Source organism: Carassius gibelio, chromosome B15 (assembly GCF_023724105.1).
Source record: "Carassius gibelio isolate Cgi1373 ecotype wild population from Czech Republic chromosome B15, carGib1.2-hapl.c, whole genome shotgun sequence".
Classification (NCBI taxonomy): domain Eukaryota; kingdom Metazoa; phylum Chordata; class Actinopteri; order Cypriniformes; family Cyprinidae; genus Carassius; species Carassius gibelio.
In genome coordinates this window covers 12292112-12313438 of record NC_068410.1, presented here as the reverse complement: position 1 = coordinate 12313438, position 21327 = coordinate 12292112, and the positions used below count along the sequence as shown (strand labels likewise).

Sequence of the window (21327 nt, the reverse complement as noted above, 5' to 3'; positions counted from 1 at the left end):
GAAATGTTTTGTGTTTAGACAGTAAACACAATGTTTAAATGAATGTAATCGCATGTTGTTTTCTAGTTTCTTTATTCATTTTAATACAAAAGGATATTTGGACCAAAAATAATTAGATTGTTATTCAGAAGAATTGACACAAAGGTACCATTCATTAAAGAAACCAAAACAAACACACAAAGGGCATGACAAATATCTCATGATGAAAACAGAATATAGAAAAAAAACAAAGTCCCCCCCCAAAAAAGAGATGACATTGAAATTGAACATTGTATGTTTGCTCTATGTAGATTTCCTGATATTTTATTTCGTTTTTATATTTTAGTTTATAATGGGTTTGTGCAGATTATTTAACAGAAAATGTAACAAAATGAGCTGCAGACTAAGGGTAGAGGGTTTCTTAATTGTGATATTTCTTTTAAATCAAGTGTACAGCAAATAATCTGATTAGATATTTAATTGACGCTTTTTAAATGTCCAATCGTTTTCTTCTGACATTTCAAAAATAGGTTTTCTTTGTTTTATATGCACACTTTCACACAGAAACATAAAGATTTGTGATTAAACTGTAATTCGAAGTAGATTATGAATATTATACCCAGGAAGACCTTCAAGACACTTCAAATTAAAGACTTTAATTCAAAAAGAAAAATGAACAAAAGTAACTGCTATTTTGTTTCTGCACCTTTGTGGTCAATGAAACCCAAACCTTTCTAAAAAGTACTACACATTTAGATTACATCAAATTGGTTTGTCATGCAAGCAGTTATTGAAATCTTGTTTTTGCTACATAACATGAACACATCACAGATTTGGTGACCATTATTAATTATGAAATTGATCTTTGCAGTTAAATTTTGAATTCACGGGTTTGTTCACTATGAGATATGCAACTATGGAAGCTTGAATAGATTAAATTGAGATCATATTTAACATTCTTAACTGCAGATCGGTTACGTGTTATTTTTTAAGCCCAAGAGTTAAGTGCTTGGCTCAAGGACACACTAGAGACAGGATTTCCTTAATTAACCCTTCAGTTCAATGACCTTGTGATGCATCAGAGCTTTACCATTCATCACCGCCAGCATTTTAGGCATATTCCTAATAAGTTTCTATGGCATGTTTTTGGTAAATACTTAATTTTAAAATAATTAAGTTGCTATTGCACTCCGGTTTTAATGTTTTGATTCAAATCTAGTTCATATATTCTCATGTAATAGCTCACAAATTGAGTTTATGTCCTTCATCAATGAATGTTAATAATATATTGACTACAGCAAACCCTTGTGGCAACTAAAGGTACTGAAGTAGATATTCAAGGAGTTCATTATAAACGGTCTCTGGTTCAGTCCAACATCCAAGCTGATTGCAAAATCCATCAAGACATTATTAAGCAGATATAAAAGAAATACAGTGCCCCAACCTTTTGACTTATAGAAGCTTAAATAGGCACAAATCTCACACATAATTACATATTCTTGTTCATAAATATCAGTTACATTGCTCTTCCCCACCAATTTTCAGAGACAACTCATTTTTAAACAATTTTACTTTTTGTTTTATAGGGAAATACAACCAGGCTAGCAGTTTTCTTGCATCCATGTGCATAATCCAAGGTGCACTTAGTTCCAGCATATTGCTTCATACACAGTTTAAGCACAGCAACAATTTTGACATTTGCGGGACACACACAAAGCATGTACACAAGCAAACACATCCGTCCTTGATCTTTTTTTCTTTTGGTATGTTACACATTGAAGCACCCCAACTTATTCCTCTTTTGCCAGTCCTATATGAGACCACACAAAACACCGGCACTGGAAAGTGTGATAAATACTGCTAGGGAGGAACCAAACACAAGTCTCGCAAGTTTCTGAACCTTGTGCTAAATAATTCTGGAAAATATAGTGATCCTGATATACTGATATACATCTTCATCTTAACAGGTTGCACGAGTCCATCTGTTGTCAGTGATGTACGTATAAAAATATCATGGCGATATTCTTCTGTTGCAGCAGCGTTTCCTCTGAATCTGTTTCTGCACTAGCGTGGACAACCATCAAGAGACATACACACTTGAACACACACACATACACACTTTTAAAGTGAAAAGGAGTTTCAGCTCAACAGTCTAATTCAAGCTAGCCATTTCAAATCAGTATTTCAATCAAAATGAATCAAGTATCTGTCTAACCCCAATGAGGAAGCTTTATAAAGCTTCCCAATGAATCTCTATAAAACAGACATGGCTTAAACGAACGTGAAAGATCTAATGGCTTCTCATGTACTTTTACAAAAAGATTCCTTGTTTTACAGACGCCACCGATCTAAAATGATTGGTTGAGAAAGTTGCATCGATCCGGTTTTGTCTAAAGGCAGCAGCCACAGCGAGTGTACAAATAACACATGGGACACAATACTAGCATTCGGTCGTGAGACTTGACCTTTAGTTTACACATTCTTAAGCCCATGATTCTTGTATGTCTATCACTGTTGAATTGAACGGTGAACGTCTCTCTTCTGGTGCGCAGTGTAGAAATCACCTGAGTTTCAGAGAGGGAGGTGTGTTCTTAGGATCTCTCTACACTCGTGGGTTGCTTTGGGACGGATTGTGGTTATCCTGGGCTCAGATGAGAAGGAAAGAGATGGGGATGATGGATGGATAAGGCTCTGGTATAAAATGTCATGGTCATCCTTGGTCACCTCCAGCCTCATCTGCGCAAACTCGGAAGGACTACATTCTCTCTGCTTCCTCCGGTTGAATTGCACGTGTACACAACATCTGCTTTCATTCTCTTTACAGCTAAAAACTACACTCTGTACAATATTTTTGTTGCCTGTTCATGGTTCTCCCCTCCCTGTTATGCTCAAAGTGAATTGGTTAGATTAGACAGCTCAGATCTCAGGTCCACAGGTTCTAACACATGGTGTCCTCCTCATATGGAGAGGGTTGGGGCTGTACGGTTGGGGTTGTTAATCATCCACAGGCAGCTTGTCATCCAGCTCTAACTGACCACCCTGCGGTTCCTCAATTTTCCCAGAATCCTGCATCAGCTGCCGTCTCTGCACCTCGGCCTTCAGATTCTCCAGGTCCTTTTGGCTGTGTGAAGAATCAATGGCGTGAGTTTTTAACAACTTACAGCTGATATATATTATAATTGTCATATGTATGTAAGTACTTGTGTCTGTGTGTGTGTGTGCGCGCATGTGTATATATATATGTGTGTGTGTGTATGTGTGTGTGTGTGCGCGCGCGTGCGTGCATATATACACACACACACACACACACACACACACATATATATAATAACTCTAACTGTCTATATGTAATAGTCTAAATTAGTTTTGGAAGCAGTTTTATACAAAACTTTTTTTATATACTAATATCTTAAACTTAAAATGGCCAAAATACCACTGAAAGATATTTATTAACAAAGTTGGAATACGTGTATGTAGAGTAGAACAGAATGAATAATATACAATAATTATATTATATATTTTATTACATAATATTCTATGTTGATAATACTTCATTCTAAGTTTATGAATAAAGTATTTGTATATAAACAATATTTTGTCTTTAATTGCAAGTTTGGAAGACCCATTATAAGCATCGTAACCTATTTATGCAATATACTAGATCTTTGCATATTATATTATAAAGAAAATCTACTATAATGTAATATAATAATTAAAAAAATGTAAACGATAACTAATTCTTCATTATCTATACTTATCATATTTATTTAGCAAGCCCATAATTTCATACTAATTAACAAGGACAGTTCATTCCACTAGTGTTTCGGTTACACTGATTTTGCTAATTTAAAATTAAAAAACAGTTTGAAAACAAAAATGGTTAGTTAAAGTTTGTGGGTTTTTATCAAATAAAATGACATTCCATGTAAAACCAAATATTCAATTAAAGAGTTTACAAGGCAGAATATTTAATCAACATGCGTAACCAAAAGACAAAAAATGTAACTTTAACTGAAACAAAATGGTGTAAACCTTTGCTCACCTGAGGGGAATAAAGATGATGCCATTGATGATATTAAGCTGTTCCAGAACACTGGCCATGCTTGGTGCCGTAAACTACCGAGGCAGACAGAGAGAAACAAAATAAGACATCAACAAATCATCTGGGTGACATCATGTAACAACATTTTAGAGGTATGTGGCCCAGGACAGCGGAGGTGAGACTGACCTTGAGAGGCATTATGCTAGCGTTAGAACCGTTCTTGTAAATCTCATTCATGGTTCTCTGTAGAGCCACAGCCTGCTGCGTGAGGTACTTCAGGTACTCGGAGCTCTCCTTCGTCTTCTCATGAGCTTCTCCAACCTTAAACACAAGTACATTGTTGTAGTGTTCATTTCGTCACCTATTTTTTATTTAGTCTTAGTCTTGTGCCAAATGTCCTTGTTAGTTTTTGTCCAATGCATTAACATTGATTATAATACTATTCTTTACATTAGTGTATTACAATCTCATTATTAAAATAAGCCTTGTATTTATATAAAAAGCCTTTGTATTTTTATATTTCACAGGCAAAATCCAGGCATTTCAATGGCAGTATACACAATCAGAAATTGTGTGTGACTTAACGTGGCTGTAAACATTTGAAAAGGTCCAATATGCTGTACATATACGGTTGGCTGTACCTGGTTCTTGTATATGGTGTAACCCTCCTTCTCGTGCTGCAGTGCAGAGCGGAACTCAGCCTTGCTTTCATAAACTCTGGCCACCAAGTGATGACTGCAGAAGAACAGAGATGATGAACTGCATCCGACACAATGATCTGAACAAGCGTGTAGTGAGGCGTATGTACCTGAGAGCTACTTTCAGGGATCGTGGCCCATGGTATTTGGAGTTGATGGTCAGGGCGTTCTCCAGGAAACGCAGAGACAGGTCATACTCCATCACACCATGAAGCACCAGGCCAATATTGCTCTACGTCACAGACAAAGAATAAGAGTGAGAGCTGGGCTTTGCTCCACAAGCCTCAACCTAAGTGACTACAGGAATTCAATTTCCTCTCATTGGCCTTTCAGGGCTTACATAAGTACACTCGGTTGAATTTTTTTTTTGCAAAACTGAGGAGGAGAAAAGATTCTACACTAAAGGCTTACATCAAGCAGAGCCATTTCAGGATGGTCCTCCCCACACACCACGAGCATGAGGTAGCGAGCGCGGTACAGCAGCTTCAGGGCAGTGGACAGCTGGCCATTGGCGAAGCAGTACAGAGCTAAATGCATCTGTGGAGAACAAACCGATCTCAGAGACTTGTTTGAGGTTCATTTATTGCCATTTGTAGTTTGTAGTAGAATATCTGTACATTTTCCAAGCAGGCAGCACTTCTAAAACGTACAGAAAATGATGGAAATACTTACATATTCTTGAATCGTGTTGGGGTGTTCGATACCCAGCACTCTCTCACTCATCAGGACAGCCTTCTGCTGATTGCTCAGAGCCTTGAAAAGAGGGGGGAAATCTTTTAATGAAATAAATGAAAATAAAGTAGGGAAATTATACAGCGAGGAGAAAAACAAAAGTAGTTGCATGTATGCTTGGCTATTTTTACTATGCACCCTTTGGTGGTTCTAAAGTTTTTAAATAGATCTTTTTAATGTTTTAGAAACTATAAAACATAATGTAAAGAAATAGTGTGACATTTTATTATTTCAATTTAAAATATCAGTTTTCTATTTGAATATATTTTAAAATGTATTTTACTCCAGAGGTGGAATTCTCAGCATTATTACACATTAATGACATTACTTTAGTGTCACACGATCCTTCAAAAATCATTCTAACAAGCTGATTTGCTCCTCAAAAAGCATAACTTATTATAATCAATGTAGAAAATTTGTTGATTTGCTTAAGATTTTCAATACATTTTTTCTTCAAGATTTTTTGATAAATATAAAGTAAAAAAAAAAAACGGCATTCACTTGAAATAGAAATCTTTTAACATTATTAATGTCTCTACTGTCACTTTTGACCAATTTCTGTGCTGTGTTGTGTCCATGCTGAATATAAATGTATTAATTTCTTTAAAAAAATCCTTCTGACCACTAGTAAACATTCATATGCAAAACTAAATAAAAAAATAATAATTCAACTTAAATTAAATTAAATTTAGTCACTGGTTTCCAAACATTTGACTGTTTTCAGGATGTACCTCAGGATGGTCACCCATGATGTAGTTGAGTCGGGCCAGAAGGCGCAGACAGGCACAGATCTCCACGTGCATGGCTCCATACACATTGTTGAAAAGGTTCAAGGCCTCGTTGATGAGCTCACAGCCCTCCTTTAGAAAGCCTACAAACAGAGGACACATCAGTCAGCACTGATATGTGAAACGTCCACTGATGAGGATGTGTTTTAATGTACCTTGCTGAACCTTGGCCTGTCCGCTTTGGAAGAAATGGAAGGCATCAGAGGCTTTGGGGTTGACGTGCTTCACAACGGGGAAGATGTTCAGGATGTCTTCCTCAGTGAAGGCCGGCTTGTGGCGGCTGTCAAAGTTGTACTCCTTTATCAAGATCTGCAGGGGAAGCACAAAAGAAAGCCTTGTTTCTTCAAGCCTGATGGAGCACCTAAGTAACAAGGAGCGAGATCATGAGAGCACTACCTGAATGCCAGTCTTGATTGAGATCTCCCGAAGCAGGGTGATCTTCTGCAAGCCGTACTTCTCCACTGCTTGGTCCACACTTTCACTGTGAAACATAAAAGCACACCACCATTAGTATACGCTAGATTCATAAAATGCAGGGTGTTTGTATAGAACGGGTTCTCACCATTGCAGATTGAAGTGATAGTAGCTCTGTGCCTCAGAGGTAATGTTCTTCCATAGCTCGCCTGGGGTCAAACTGGCCCATGCAGTGTTGTCCCCTCCACCAGGGACCCGGTTACGTCTCTTACGGTTCTTTCTGCGGGACACCAGCTCATCCGCAGGGAGATGAGCCATGGCGTCTGGGTAAGAGCTCAAGAGGCAGTTCAGGAAGTGGCTCACCGCAGCAGATAAAGCAGAGAGCTCCACACCCTGCAAATCACAAAAGATAAATCAATAGCTATTAAAAATGTCAAAATACAATGTTTTCTATTAAGAAATGCATTAGGGCAATGGGAGCATGTAAATAAATAGTACCACAGTAAATACATATGGTAATCATTCACTTTCATAGTAAGGCACACTACGTTTGGGGTCAGTAAGGAAGAGTTTTTTTTTTGTTCAGCAAGGATGCACTAAATAAAATATTTTTTTTTAAATTAATACATTTCAAATAAATGCTGTTCTTTAAAGGATCCTGATTGTTTCACAGTTAAATAACAGTTCAAGTATCTTAAATTAAAAACAAATTGTCTTCAGTTGTAATATCAGTGCACTGTATTACTGTTTTTACTGTATTTTTTATTAAATAAATGCTTGATGACCATAAGAAACAACGACAAAATCTTACTGTCTTTAAACATTTGATCAGTAATGTTTATGATACATTATATTCCTGTCAATACACAACATTAAACCTTACCTGAAGATATGTTTTGAAGATATGCTTTGCACATCTGGTGATCAGTTCACTGATTCCTATTCTCTGCATTTACAAACAAAACAACTGAAATGCACAGTCTTTATAACAGTCTTTGTAATATGAAAAATATTTTTTGAAGTATATAAAATGATCCTTTTCTTACGTAGATGTGTTCAAGTTGTGCTTTTGCAGGCATGTTGTCCACAAACTCCAGCACAGCACCAAGATAACGCATATTAATGCCACGTTGATGAAGGCCTTCGGTCATTGTCGCTCCATCCATAGGCAAAGAGCTGTGATCTAAACAGTCTTTTACCTATGAGAATGAGTCATGAATTTAACTATTCATTGAAAATTGGGTTCTTCTATAATTTCGCTATAGCTGCTGTTTCATAATAGCAATAAGCCACTTAAAGCAGTGCATAGTGACTCACAAAAGAAGGGACCTGGCAGGACACTAGGAAGGCTGCAGCATCTTTAAGAAGCTGCTTCTGTTTCTGGATGTCCTCAGTGCTGTCTTCAGGGAAGCGTACGCCTGTAAGAGATGGATGAGGTCATGTGACCAACACTGCCTATACTGTCAAAAAGACATATCACAATCCACATACAAAACGTAATATATGCCATACCTGGAGAGAAGATATCTGGGTTGAAGCGAATGTCGAAAGAGGTGTTGCTGATGGAGCCCACGGCTTTACAGGCGTTGAGGACCACCTCGCGACTTTTGGGGTCTGTGAAAATGTTCCACAAAATGTTCAAATGCATTCCAGCTCACAAGCAACTAAATAACCACCACCATAAAAAGCAGAATGTATATCAATTAAAAAAAGAGGATTCAAGCTCATAACATAAAATAAAAATGGATTCTGTTAAAATCAGGGGTTTTCAAAAAATGTAATTTCTTACAAAAATGTATAAAAGGGTCACCAACCCAAAAAGTTACGATATACTTTTAATGATTTTTTTTTTTATAAATATAAAATAAATGTACATATAACAAAATATATTAATATATAAAAATCTCAATTTCTTTAATGTTTATATTAAATATGTAATCATTTTTATTTACATATATTTGACAAATATTATTATATTGGCTACTAGTACAATTTTATAAAGTTTAATGTATTTACGTTTCAGTTATAATGTTTGAAATTGTGATTGATAAATAACAGCAACATTTAAAAACCCTACACAACATAAAGAAGAAAAAGTGTGAAACCCCCTGGGTTTAATTACTAGCATTCACAACGGGAATTACAGGATCACCATCACCACAAATTAATCCTACACACAATAAATAAATGGGTTTTTAATAGAAAAATTCAGATTTTTTTTTATCACACCACAAAGACAAGTTAGAAGGGAGAGTGTTGTTGGGTGGAAAATGCGTGGGTAAAAAAAAAAAATAAAAAAACACTGAAGTCCCCACATAGTGCAGCCTGATTATTACAAAGCCAATCTAGGAGATCCATGTCTCCTTCACTGAGCCTCAGAGAGAACAGCAGCAAACAGCACAGAGGAGAGATGCACTGAAAGAACACAGATAGCAAATGAAAAAGACAACCGCAGGACGTCTAAAGATCTGATGACAGAACTCAGATGAAGCTAAGATGAGAAAAAGTATGCGTGCAAATCTCTGCCAGCTCTTGCTCTTGTTCCCTCTCAGGCTCTTTTCAGTCGCTCACAGGACGTACCAATACCGGATCCATCTTCTGCTGCTAAGGACTCAGCCAGCTCTTTAGCTTGGGCAAGTTCAGGAATATTTTCATCAGCTTCCTTACCCTCCAAGAGACTATCACAGCCTCCATTCTGCCTCTCTGCAGCTGAAGGCTCATGAGTACCATTGGTGTTTGCTGTAGGAACCTCGGATTTCAGTTCTGCTGGGGCTTCTTGGTTTTCAGGAGCAGAGTTTTCAGACACAGTCGTTGCTTCCAAGTCATCAGGGGTCAGAGTGGATTCAGATGAAGTTGGAGAGGTTGGCGTGCCGTCGGGAACCTTCTCAGATGCATCAAGAGCCTGAGGTTTGCTTTCAGACTCTGCATCTGCAGGGCTCGTGTCTAGCAGGGCTGCAGTCTTGTCTTTGTTTGCTTTCTGCTGCATTAGCTGGAGTGCTGCCATCTTCATGAAGAGGAGATATCTGAGGTACAAAAGGATGACATGTTTAGACCAGCCGACAAACTGGCCTTTCAAGGAATTAGCAATTAAAGAGAAGATTCATTTAATTAAAGAGCAGTAAGAGTTGCTACTACCACTAATTATTATTATTAGTAGTAGTATTTTTTATTAGTAGTAACTACTACAAAAACAAAACTAAAATAAATGTAAATATTTATTTAAAAAAAAAAAACATACTGCATTTAATTGTTTATTATTCACATATAAATGTATTTTTTTTGTACAAATAATACAAACATGACTAATGTCAACAATTATAATGATTACAATAATATTAATGATGTTATAATAACTATTATGTTTGTTTATTTACATACATTTTGAATCCATTTTTGTAATTTACTAATAATTATACTGATTAAAACATTAGGAATCTAAAGTTTGTCTCAACTAATTGTTGTCTAGTTAATATTACTATTTATCAGTATAAAAGTAAAAAAAAAAAAGTGTAAATATTTATTCTAAATATTATATATTGTTTTTGTTACTAAAAATACAAATAATACTTTCAAAATGTTTCAATATTATTAATATTTCAAAATAATACTAATAGCATAAACAATAAATAGTAGTAGTAGAAATAGTAATTAGTACAAAGGAAAATATAAAATTTTAGGTAATTTACAAATATTTTTTTCTTTTTTGTAACAGTCAGTAATAAAATCTTTTTACTAAATAATATGAACAATAATTATGACAATAAAATAATTAATTATAATTATTATAAAAAATTAATCATACACACACACACATATATATTTAAGATAAAGATCTCTTAGTCAACAACCTTTTGGAATGCAAAAAAAACAGACCTTGACTAGTTTTGAACAAACATTGCCCTGATACATTTTCAAAGAACTGCATATGATTCAAACAAGAACCTATTTGTGATTGAAAGCTATGATAACATCTTAAAATTCGGGTTTGTTTCTTTTGCAAAGCTATCATATGGCTTTGAATATACAGCTTCAGTCATATAAACTATTTAACGGTGTTTTTTGGAACCTGAAATCCACTGCTGGTATATAAATCATACCTTCATTAGACAACAAATGGGAGAGTAACTTTAATCCGATTTAAATAAGCATGTTTATGAAGTAGCAGGAACAAACCTGTGCTCTACAAAGGCCTCGATGAGCTCCTGGCGCAAGCAAGCCAGGCGATGGCGATGCTGGCGGGGGAACCCCAGCTTCTGGCTCTCGGGGGCGAGCTCTTCACCCTCCACCGGCAGGTAGTTGAGGTCAGGTGGGAAGGTGCGCAAAAGGTCCAAGATGTAATGACGGCCATCGTTGCCAATGATACCCTTACACTCCACAGAGGAGCAAAGCTCTACAGCGGTGTCTTTCTCGTTGAGCACAGCGTGGTGCTGCACCTTCAGCGGGCGGCTGGTCTTCTCCAGAAGCTCTAGATACTTGGGGTGGGACACTACGGTCTTGCCGAAGTCAATGGAGCCATAGATGACGCTCTGCTCCTGTTCGCGCTCCAAGATGCCAGGAATGATGGACTGTGCGGTTACACGGTAACCTCTGTAGTCCACCACCACTGTACCCAGGGTGTAGAGCCCCTCCACGTCCACAGCACTGTATGCCCTCACCCCGTTCAGATCATTGGTGGGGGCAGCATGGGCGGCAGCATCCCCGCCGAGCTCCCTGTAGTGGTCACGTACGTCAAAACCCAAGCTGAAGAAGATGTTGTTCCAGATGAACATCTGCATGCGCGTTTCCTCTCCAGGGTTGATCGCCATTACATTACCATCGATCACAGCCATTGCACCACGTGTCGCTGCAGCGGCAAAGTCGCTTTGAACCTAAGAAACAGAAATGAGTTTGTGAGCTTCACAATGATGATCAAATGAAACCATACTTGTTCTGAAGCTAATGTTCACCTTGAATATGGCTCGTTCTCTCAGCAGGCGCTCTGGGAGGTTCTTACGAGAAAGTTCTCTGGTCGTCTGGAGCTCCTCGTTCCAGTCTCTAGTCTAGCACAGAGAACAAAGAAACTTTGATAGTGCTACTTGAAAAATAAAACAATCGAATGCAAACTGAAGAGGGGCCTACTTGGCCAGGTATATGCTCCTCGTATCCCAGACGGGAGGTGTAGGCATCCTCTGCTCTCACACAGTCCATGGCATGATCAATCTGTGGTGCAGTCCAGCTGTACACTTGGAAAGGAGTGGCTATCCTCTCAAACGGATGTCTTTGAACCCTGACACAAGATCCACAATCATTATCAATAAAATGATATGATAACAGAATGAAGACGAGAAAAAGTCGTTAAAACTGACACACAAAAATTTAGACCAGTTATTCTCAACTAGGGAGTACTGATTTAACTATTAAAATGGAAGTATTTCAATTATGGTTAATACAATTAAACCAAAAAACATATTTCTCAGCTTTTTATTCCAGAAACTTATGGAATTACAAATAAATTATTTATTAATTTATTTACTATTAATTATCAAAATAATTTGAACGCCAGCAATTTTGTTATAATTACATCAGATTTCCTTGAAGGCCAACTTACAAAAAAGTATGTTAGCAAACTGCTCCCAGGTATACTTTTATCTCCTGAGTACGATCTTAATGCTTGGTACAAATGTGGTCTAGCAGAGATAAAAATGGGACACGTTTCCTTAAGCAGGCTAGAGCTGCTGGCTTCAAAGGAGTTCGCTGTCAGTCTTATCACCTCCCATCTACGCGGGAGGTGAACTAAAAGTATTAATAATAATAGTGTATTACCTCTTCTTTTGCAGAGCGGTGAAGTTCTTCTTGAAGGCGGCGCTGATCTGGCTCAGCAGCTCTACTAGAGAGTGACTGAGGAAGCTGGGGTTGGCTGGCTTGGGATTGAAGACGTAAGTAGTGGACCTGCAATCAGTATTTTCATGTTATGACTTATTACAGAAAAGGATGGTATTCAAGTTCTATACCATTTACTGGTTAACTTTAAGTGAATATTAGACTTAACAACAAAGATGCACAAAAAATCTAATAGATAATAACAAAAATGAAATATTCAATGTCGAGTGATCCCAATAAATAAATAATACATTTAGGAAATCAGTTTAATTCATTATGTAAAATAGCTGACAATGGAATGCCATGATTATCAATCAGAATTAAGTATTTTAGTTAGCAATATAGAGAGCAATGGTCCTCTGTCCACTTTTTCAGCAGCCTTGGTTTCAGAAATTATTTTCCAAAATAATTATATTATATAATATTATAAGGTCCAATTCTCACTATTAGCAAGCAATTAACCACGACTTCTAATTTGCTGTTTATTAATAGTTCGTAAGGTAGTTATGTTATGTTTATGTATTGTGTTGGGTTGGATCAGGGATGTAAGGCAAGGCAAGTGTATGTACTTTATGAGGACTAATAAACAGCCAGTAGGTTAATAACATACATGCTAATAAACAACTAGTTAATAGTGAGAATTGCCCTTGTAGTAAAGTGTTGTTGTTGTTTTTTTGAGTTGAAATTTAAGAGCTTTATATCATGAACCAAACCAACCGTCTACAAGGTGAGTCAACATTACATTGATTTAAAAAAGGAAAGTATTTGAAAATCATACAAAATTACAAGACTGTATGCTTACAATTAATTTATGATAAAAAAAACAACAATGGATTCATATAAAGCTATTGATTTAAAAATGTTGCTGTATACAGAAACAACACACTGTAAATTTATTGCAAAAAAAGTGTCTTTTGGCACATTGTGCTTGTCACAACTTTATCATGAGGAATTCTACAATTAAGCTCACTACTGAAATAATGCAGACTAATGGCTTCAACAAAAGCATATACCATCCATTAACAACCTTGAAGCTCACAGTCTTTACAGAATTTTTCTTTTTTTTTTTTATTAAAAATCAAATTCCCTTATGGAAAAAAAATTAACGGGATTTTTATTTCCAGAAATGGTGCACTCAATAACTGACCACGGAATGCTGACCAATCAGAATCAAGGACTCTAGAGAGCAGCCCAGTCTCTTACTGATTGAGGTAGAATCCGCGGGTGGAAGCAGTGATGCTGATGTGTCTGTCCTCAACGGTCACAATGTACAAATACATGAGGTCTCCGTGCATCTTCCTGTTGCCGGGTGGAGGGTTCCAGCCACTCATGGTCAAGACCTTCAGGCACTGCATAGGCTGCAGACAGAAGCCAAAAGTAAACTAACATCTCAAAACTAAAGCAAGACATCATGAAAGTCATGGCAAAACCATCTCCTACCTTCCAGTCTTTGTTCTGTGGCTGAAGGGGAACTAAAGGACGCTCTTTGCTGCCTGGCAGAATGTGTTCAGGCGGTGTGCAATCAATCTGCTCAAGTTCATTACCCTTCTTTTTGCGGTTCCCAGTATCTGCGAAGGTAAGAACAAACGGGTCATTGAAAACTAGCCGTCAACCTACAAGAAACCACTTAAGACCTCTCAATCTTCCTGTCACAGACCTCCAAGGTCTCCATCTGTGAAGACACTGAGGAACGAGAGGGAGTTGCAGTCCACTCCATTATAAGCGTCTGATGGATCCAGGCTCTTCAGCAGGTCTCTGATGTGACGGACGTGTATGCGAGCTTCACGCACTGTGTAGGGCTCTACGGGAAGGAAACAAAACTGTTAAAAGCCCAGTAGCTTCAAAGGAGATGTATACTTGAGAAAGAAGGTCCTGAAGTGTACCTTCAACCACTTTGAGAAGGGAGCCTTCCTGCAGGCCTTCAATGGACTTGAGCTCAGCAAAGTTGTCGAGTACGTTGCCATCAAGCTGCAAGGAGAAGCAAGTGCGGTGACAGGTGTCCTCCCGGTCCATCAGAACTTGGTGGATCTCTTGCACCATCTCTTGTGGTGATACCTGAGAAAAAAGAAAAAAAACACAGATTTTATTACAATATTTGGTTACAAATGTTAGTGTAATGGGCAGTCAGTGCAAGAACAGGACTCACCTGAAGGTCAAAGGGTTCAGTTCCTGGTGCTTGGATCTTCACAGTGAAGCCAGTGTCTTGAATTACAATCACTTCCTGTTCATTGGCATCCTCCGCAGGGTCTGCATCAGCAGTGCCATCCTGCTTGGAGTCAGCCTCCTCGGCCTGATCATGACCGGCGTCCCCGTTCATCACTGCAGTGTCACCACGGTGCCCTGTGGGTAGAAAATAAAATTGGTGACCAGAATTTAATATTAAAGGAATAGTTCACACAAAAATTACAATTTTGTCATCATTTACTTGTAAACTTGTACGAGTTTCTTTCTTATGTTGAAAGCACAAGAAGATATTTTAGTAAATGGGGACCATCAACTATTTGATTACCAGTATTATTCAAAATATAATTTCAACATAGGAGAGAAACTCATACAGGTTTGGAATGAGGTTCATTTTTGGGTGAATTATACTGTTAAATAAACTTTATGAAAGCGTATGAAGCTTACATATATTGTTTAGTAAGCTGGCATTTTTGCATGCAATAATTAACACAGGCTTGATGTCCAACTCATATACAATAGACTGGTAAACGTTTTTTATCTTTTAACATTTTCGAACTGACTTGTGATTCGTGATTTAAATAAGACTCACTTGGTCAGTTGACCATTCACAGCAGTTACTGAGTTCAGAATCCAACTTTTTAATTAAAACAATAAATAAATAAAGATTCCTGGATCTTAAATGTTTAATTTTAGGAAGCCAATGGCTTCTTAGTCATTCGTTTATCCTAAATCACTGATTAATTAATAGTAGAGTCAATTAATCAAGTTTTTCATAATCATGAAAACTTTTAGAAAACTAAAACACAAAAATTGGCTTACTGAAATAAGTTAATGAATTACTAAGACTGAAACAAAAATAAACTGTTTCAATAATGATTATATTAGTTGATCTTCATAATAATAATTAGTACAGCCCTCTACTTACAATGCAGACCTCACTAATCACTTAGCTCGCTGTTTAGCAGGTACGGTTTAGCCTGAAGAAGTTGCTTAAAGGCTAGTGGATTTTTACCAGTAGGTCAGCCAGCTAGCTTCTGAGGGCCTGTGACACTTCACACACTGTACACAATACAGCTCCCACAGCAGTGCTGGCTGCCATGGAGATCTCCACAGCAACATTTTAAGTCCTGGGTCTCGGGGGGCCATCATTCCCGACACGCTCTCCAGCTGAATGCTGCTGGTGCAATATCATCCGACTCAATTGTCTGAGGAGATCCCGTCTGACCGATTCACTCACACAGATCTGCTGAGGCTGCTTGTTTCGCCACACACTGAACTGAATAAGACGACAAAGACTTGAAATTCCTGCCAAGGCAGTCATGTTTTGAGACGCCACAGCTGTCCCGACCGTAACTCTCTCAGCTAAAACACACGGTTTGCTTTAGACAACTGCAGCATGTCCTTGGCTCTCCTCAATGGTCACGGCTATAGCAACAAGCAGCTGGTCTCACACTACAGTCACAGAGGACCAAACTAAACCCAATTGGCTATATACAAAAATAATTCGAAAAACACGATTTATGTATTATCTACTTGTGCCTCAGAGTAAATGGCATGTAATGAGTAACTTCTGGTCACTGTCTAAAAGGAATGTGGAGCTAGTGCTTGCTTTCAGTCAGTTTCTCTACAGACCTAGTGGCACCATATGGTTATTTTATCTTGCTCTAAATTGAATGTTTACACAGATCTCCCCCGATCCAATCCAAATCTAATCACAAGCATTAGGTCAGGTGGTGGAAGCCTATTGGTTAAATAGATTGTTAAACCATCTGCAAATGGGGTCCTCAAAGCATTTTGCCCAAAAAAAAAAAAAAAAAAAAAAAAAATCTGAGACACAACAAACAGGACAAAATTGTATTTTCATTTATTAAATTGTGATTCCTTTTACATTCATCTGTGACAATATTTGGTGTCATTTACAATAGTAATTTTAAGGATCCCAAAAGTCCTTTTAAATACTCAGTTTTTTTTTTTTTTTTTTTATTCGAGTACGTTTGTTTAATTTGTTTAATGTCTGTACCGTTTTTATTCATTTGTATTATTACATTAAACAAATTAATGACTAAATTAACTAAATGAAAACTAAATAAAAACGAAAAAAATGTTTTGGTTGCACTTTATTTTACAGTACGTGTACTAACATGTACTTAGTGTACTTACAGTGTATTTATCTAAGAAAGTTCTGGTAACACAAGGTAACTACGTGGGGTAGGGTTAGGTTTAGGGGTAGGTTCAGGGTTAGTACCTAGTTATTACATAGTTATTGTAATTAGTATAATAAGTACATAGTATGTACATGAGGAACAGGACTGTAAAAATAAAGTGCTACCAATGTTTCTTTGACAACTAACTAAAATAAAGTGCATTTATGTTTTATTATGCTTTATTTCAGCTTATTTTATTTTAAAATAAAATCTTTATGATTTTAGTTTTAGATGATCAAAACAACAAAATGAAGATACCTCACTGAAATCTGGATTTGCACAGGCCTAAAACAGTGGATTTCAATCTTTTTGACTCCAAGGCCCCCACGGTCCACAACAAAATTCAGGGTCCCAGGCCGCACTTTTCCAGTTATGCATGACTGACCGGATAAGAATTAAATCTAACCATTTATAAAGATATTTTTACTCAAAATTCCCCCTAATAAAAGCTTGGAAGGCTAGAGGTTCTTTTGAAATCATTTCAAGTCATCTTAAGTTCCCTTAAGCCCCCAGTTGAGAACCACTGCCCTAAAACAACTTCAGTCCAGCCATTCCATTGAATTGCATCATCACAACAGCTGGCTTTTAAACAGATCAAAGTGTGTATGAGGTTTGTGCTTTGGCATTGCACAACCCTAAACTCAATCCCCTTGTCCTTCAGTCCTCCCTTTAGCTGGGTGAAGTCCAGTTGTATGCCACAATTAATGAATGTGAAGGCTGGAGGACCAGACGAAACCAGTTTACATTAGACTATACTGATATGCTAACCTCCCCATGACACTAAAGCCAAACATGTTGTAAGACTTTACTCCATCCTTTATCCTTTAAGCCCATCGCAATCTATATAGTGTTAACAACAGTGTGAGTTTAATACATTAACACATGCATCACACATGGCACTGCTGCAGACGTTCGGTACAGTTTAGAATAAAAATAAAACCCTGAAGATTAATTTGCAACCCTATGCAGGTAAATCATTCAGAGTGCTCAGGACAGAGATATTACACTATTACACTCCTAACTAGGCATGCTTATTGCTTTCCCTATGACAAAGTGAATTTTATCAATGATAAAAAGGCAAGTGCAAAGTCCCAGTGTGAAAACAATAATGCTTCAACAGCAATCTGAAAAAGAAGCAAACTTACTAAATGGCAGCAGCACAAATTGACAGTTAAACCTTTGGTTACGCACAACAAGGGACACCTGCCAAACTTTATCACAACTGAGATCACGGTGGCCTACATGAGACGTAAATGAAGCTGCAGCCTCTATAGATCCCCTGAGGAGCGACACGATGTGTTGGGACAACAGTGCATGGTGTTGAACATTTGCCATTAGTAATAAAAAAGCTGCAGGCAGTGATCCCTGTAATATAAGCTGTGCAAAATGTAAAACGCTAAAACAATATTTTACAGTCAGACATGATTAAACAGAAGCATCCAATGATACACTGTAAAACTATTTAGAGTTGTAAATAAAATAAAGATTACTGCAGTACATTTTACAAGAAAATCCTATTTCAGGTTTAACTGATATGTGTTACTTGGTGTTTCTTTGTCAGTGTTTGCAACTTCTGAGTGGAAATTGTTTCTACATGAATTTCTTTTCAGTATAGAATGGAGAAAAACTTGTCAAATTCAGCTGATCTTGTGATCTCAACATAGCTGCCCTCAATAGGATCTATTTATTATATAGTAAGTAAAATAATAAATCAAGTCTTAATTTCAACTGAGATTCCAGGTCGTATTATTTGAGGTAATATTCATATCTGTGCAAAACGTTTTTTTGAATGAAAGCATCCTCAAAAGCAGCTCATAATGAAAATATGATGATGATCAAAGGTTGAAGACTGGCAATAAAAATGACAGTATAATTACTACAACTGCATGGCAAACAAAAGATGGCCTAACCAGCTTCCTTAACATATTTATTAAGCATTTATTACGTATATCAAAATGCAATTGCATACGTTACATGTCAACTGCACAAAGACATCTTCTTTCACAGCTAATGAAGAGCTCACATCAGTCACATTCTAAGCATCAAATTCAACATATTAAACACAGTCAAAGGCTGTCAGAGAGAAACCCACTCCACAACTGTCAGGTGCCATAATGACAGTCAGTTTCTTCCAAGGTCTCCTTAAATGTGTCACGAATTGCAGCAGCTAGATAACTGACAGCGTGTACAACACCCGGCAATTTGCTCTAAAACGGATCTAATAACAGCTTATGGCTCAAAAATAATTCGCAAATTACATGATCACTCCTACGTGATAGACAAACTGTGTAATCCCGACACTTACCAAACAGATCCCTCTATGTTTAACTGGTAGCAATAACCTTCTATCGGCATACATTAACCAGGACCTTCCATGTGCGCTACTTCCGCTTCCAGGTCATGGAGCGCAACATTTTCAAAAATGAAAGTAGAGGGGGGTCAATAAACAAGCGCGCGTTTAAACAAGCTATTATATACTAACACGATATTTTTAAAAGTAAATTATGTCAAATATAACCTTCAATTGGCTATGTTGGTCATTAAAAAATATTAAATACGGAGTAACCTAAAAAATTAGACCGTAGTAAAAAAAACCTCTCTCCCTCTCTCGCTCAATAGTTTCGTCCCACTGAAGGTGACCTTCAGTTTAGTGGCGCTCCTGCGCGCTGATACAGAACATGTGCGTCAGGATCTCACACACAGCTAGCGGACAGGCTACTAACAACACTTTACACTGCTGATAATCAACGTTACCCTGTAAATGTCAAGTAAAACACCTCTGGATTAATCTCTAGCGTTCACGTTTAAGAACTTCAGGTGGTTGATTTATCCCTGATCTGCACTTGTTTGCTATTTACTTTGCTACAGTAGACACACAGTAAACATCCTGCTGAAAGTTTTGCTAAATTGCCATTAACTTTTTTTTTTTCCTGACGAAATTTTTAAAGTAACTGTAGTAAAGTTACTGTTTAATGCAAATTGTTATAGTACTAGATGATTGACAAAGCTTAACTGGGACACATTACAATCACTTTTACTATAGTTTACCATCCTATTAGCCTAAATTAGTCTTACCTATTAAAATCACACAAAAACATTTCATATAAATGGTTCAACCACTACAACACAAGTTAAATATTTATCCAGTAATAACAAATGAATTTAAAAAAAGGGAAGGGAAAGCCTAATCCCACCACACTGACACAGAATGGACATTTCATTTTAATTTCAGTTTGATAATCTATTGAGAAAAACCCTGTGAATGAGTTTATCTACAACCAAGCACCCTGATAAGATCCAGATCAAGAGCAGTACTTAAAGCAAACCAGACAAGGCATAAAATGAATGGCCTGTACAAGGTTCTAAGCACCTACTTCCCTTTCAGAAACATAATGGTGTTTATGGGTCCACAGCAGACACCCCTGCAGTCCTTACTTCACTTTGACCTCTGTCCAGTCACTTATATATCAGAACTCAACAATGATTTACTCTAAACTGCAATGGACTTGTGTTAAAATACATCAAGATCTGTAAAAGCAGAGTGATATCTGCATGCTACAGTGGAACACAAACGTCTTTAAAGCTCTCTTACCGCAAGCGCACGGATCCTTCAAGGCTGTCTCGATGGTGTCTTTCCCGTTTGCTGTCTCGCCTTCCCGGGGAAGATCTACGGGGCTGCAGCTGGGCACTGATGCTGGGATGTCATCCGTTTTGCTAACCATGATTCGACTTATTCGGTTTCGGAGTTAGCAACAGATGTCCGTTGCTGAGGTGCTGTGATGCAGGTCTGTTGTATGGCCTTCTCCGTCAGACGGAAGTTTCATGCAAAGATATTACAAAAACAACTCGCGAAGGACAGATCTCAGCCTGGCTGTCACACGTGGTTTCTCCTCCTCTTGACCTGCTTGCCTTTGTATTTGTCCCACCCACCAGGCACACGGCTACGGAAGCCTGTTAGCTCCATTAGAAGAAGAGCGTTTTACTGACTCTGTTTAACATTGGATGTTTGGTGCATTAAAAAACAGTTCATTAAAATATGTTAAGTGAACCAGATTTGAAATTCCTGGCTGTAAATAAAATACAAAAAAATAATAACAATAGTAATGGCAGGTCCGACTCACTGCAGAAATGGTTCTTTCGAGCGATTATTTTCAAAGATCCGGTTTAAAAACGATTCGGTAAAACACATACAAAAATGTCACAAATAATTGTGTTTTAAACCCATTTTAAAATATTTACTGGTAAGCCTATATATCCTAGCTATGTTGTGATTGTGTCACAGTTCCTGAAATCTCTGACTTATTCTAACATTGCAATGAAGTCATATTATATATATATATATATATATATATATATATATATATATATATATATATATATATATATATATATATATATATATATATATATATATATATATATATATT

General features: G+C 37.2%; 1 protein-coding gene across 3 annotated transcripts; it reads right to left on the bottom strand.

Annotated features, from left to right (window-relative positions):
* Positions 1–55: 55 nt before the first annotated feature.
* On the bottom strand, positions 56–20848 carry LOC127972419 (clustered mitochondria protein homolog). Of its 3 annotated transcripts, none has more exons than XM_052575889.1 (26): positions 20493–20848; positions 14659–14852; positions 14396–14567; positions 14170–14313; positions 13953–14080; positions 13716–13870; positions 12456–12581; positions 11772–11919; positions 11600–11692; positions 10827–11521; positions 9234–9676; positions 8166–8267; positions 7971–8071; positions 7700–7852; positions 7537–7599; positions 6802–7046; positions 6636–6720; positions 6395–6548; positions 6183–6322; positions 5392–5472; positions 5131–5256; positions 4830–4951; positions 4663–4756; positions 4208–4342; positions 4022–4095; positions 56–3100 (listed from the first exon to the last, which is right to left on the bottom strand). In XM_052575889.1, the coding sequence occupies exons 1-26, from the start codon at positions 20620–20622 to the stop codon at positions 2974–2976; spliced, it is 4230 nt and encodes a 1409-aa protein (XP_052431849.1). In that variant the 5' UTR covers positions 20623–20848; the 3' UTR covers positions 56–2973. The 3 variants fall into 3 exon arrangements, with proteins under 3 accessions (XP_052431849.1, XP_052431850.1, XP_052431851.1); XM_052575890.1 differs by having other exon boundaries at positions 9321–9676; positions 20493–20826; XM_052575891.1 differs by lacking the exon at positions 20493–20848 and adding an exon at positions 19206–19322.
* Positions 20849–21327: the final 479 nt, after the last annotated feature.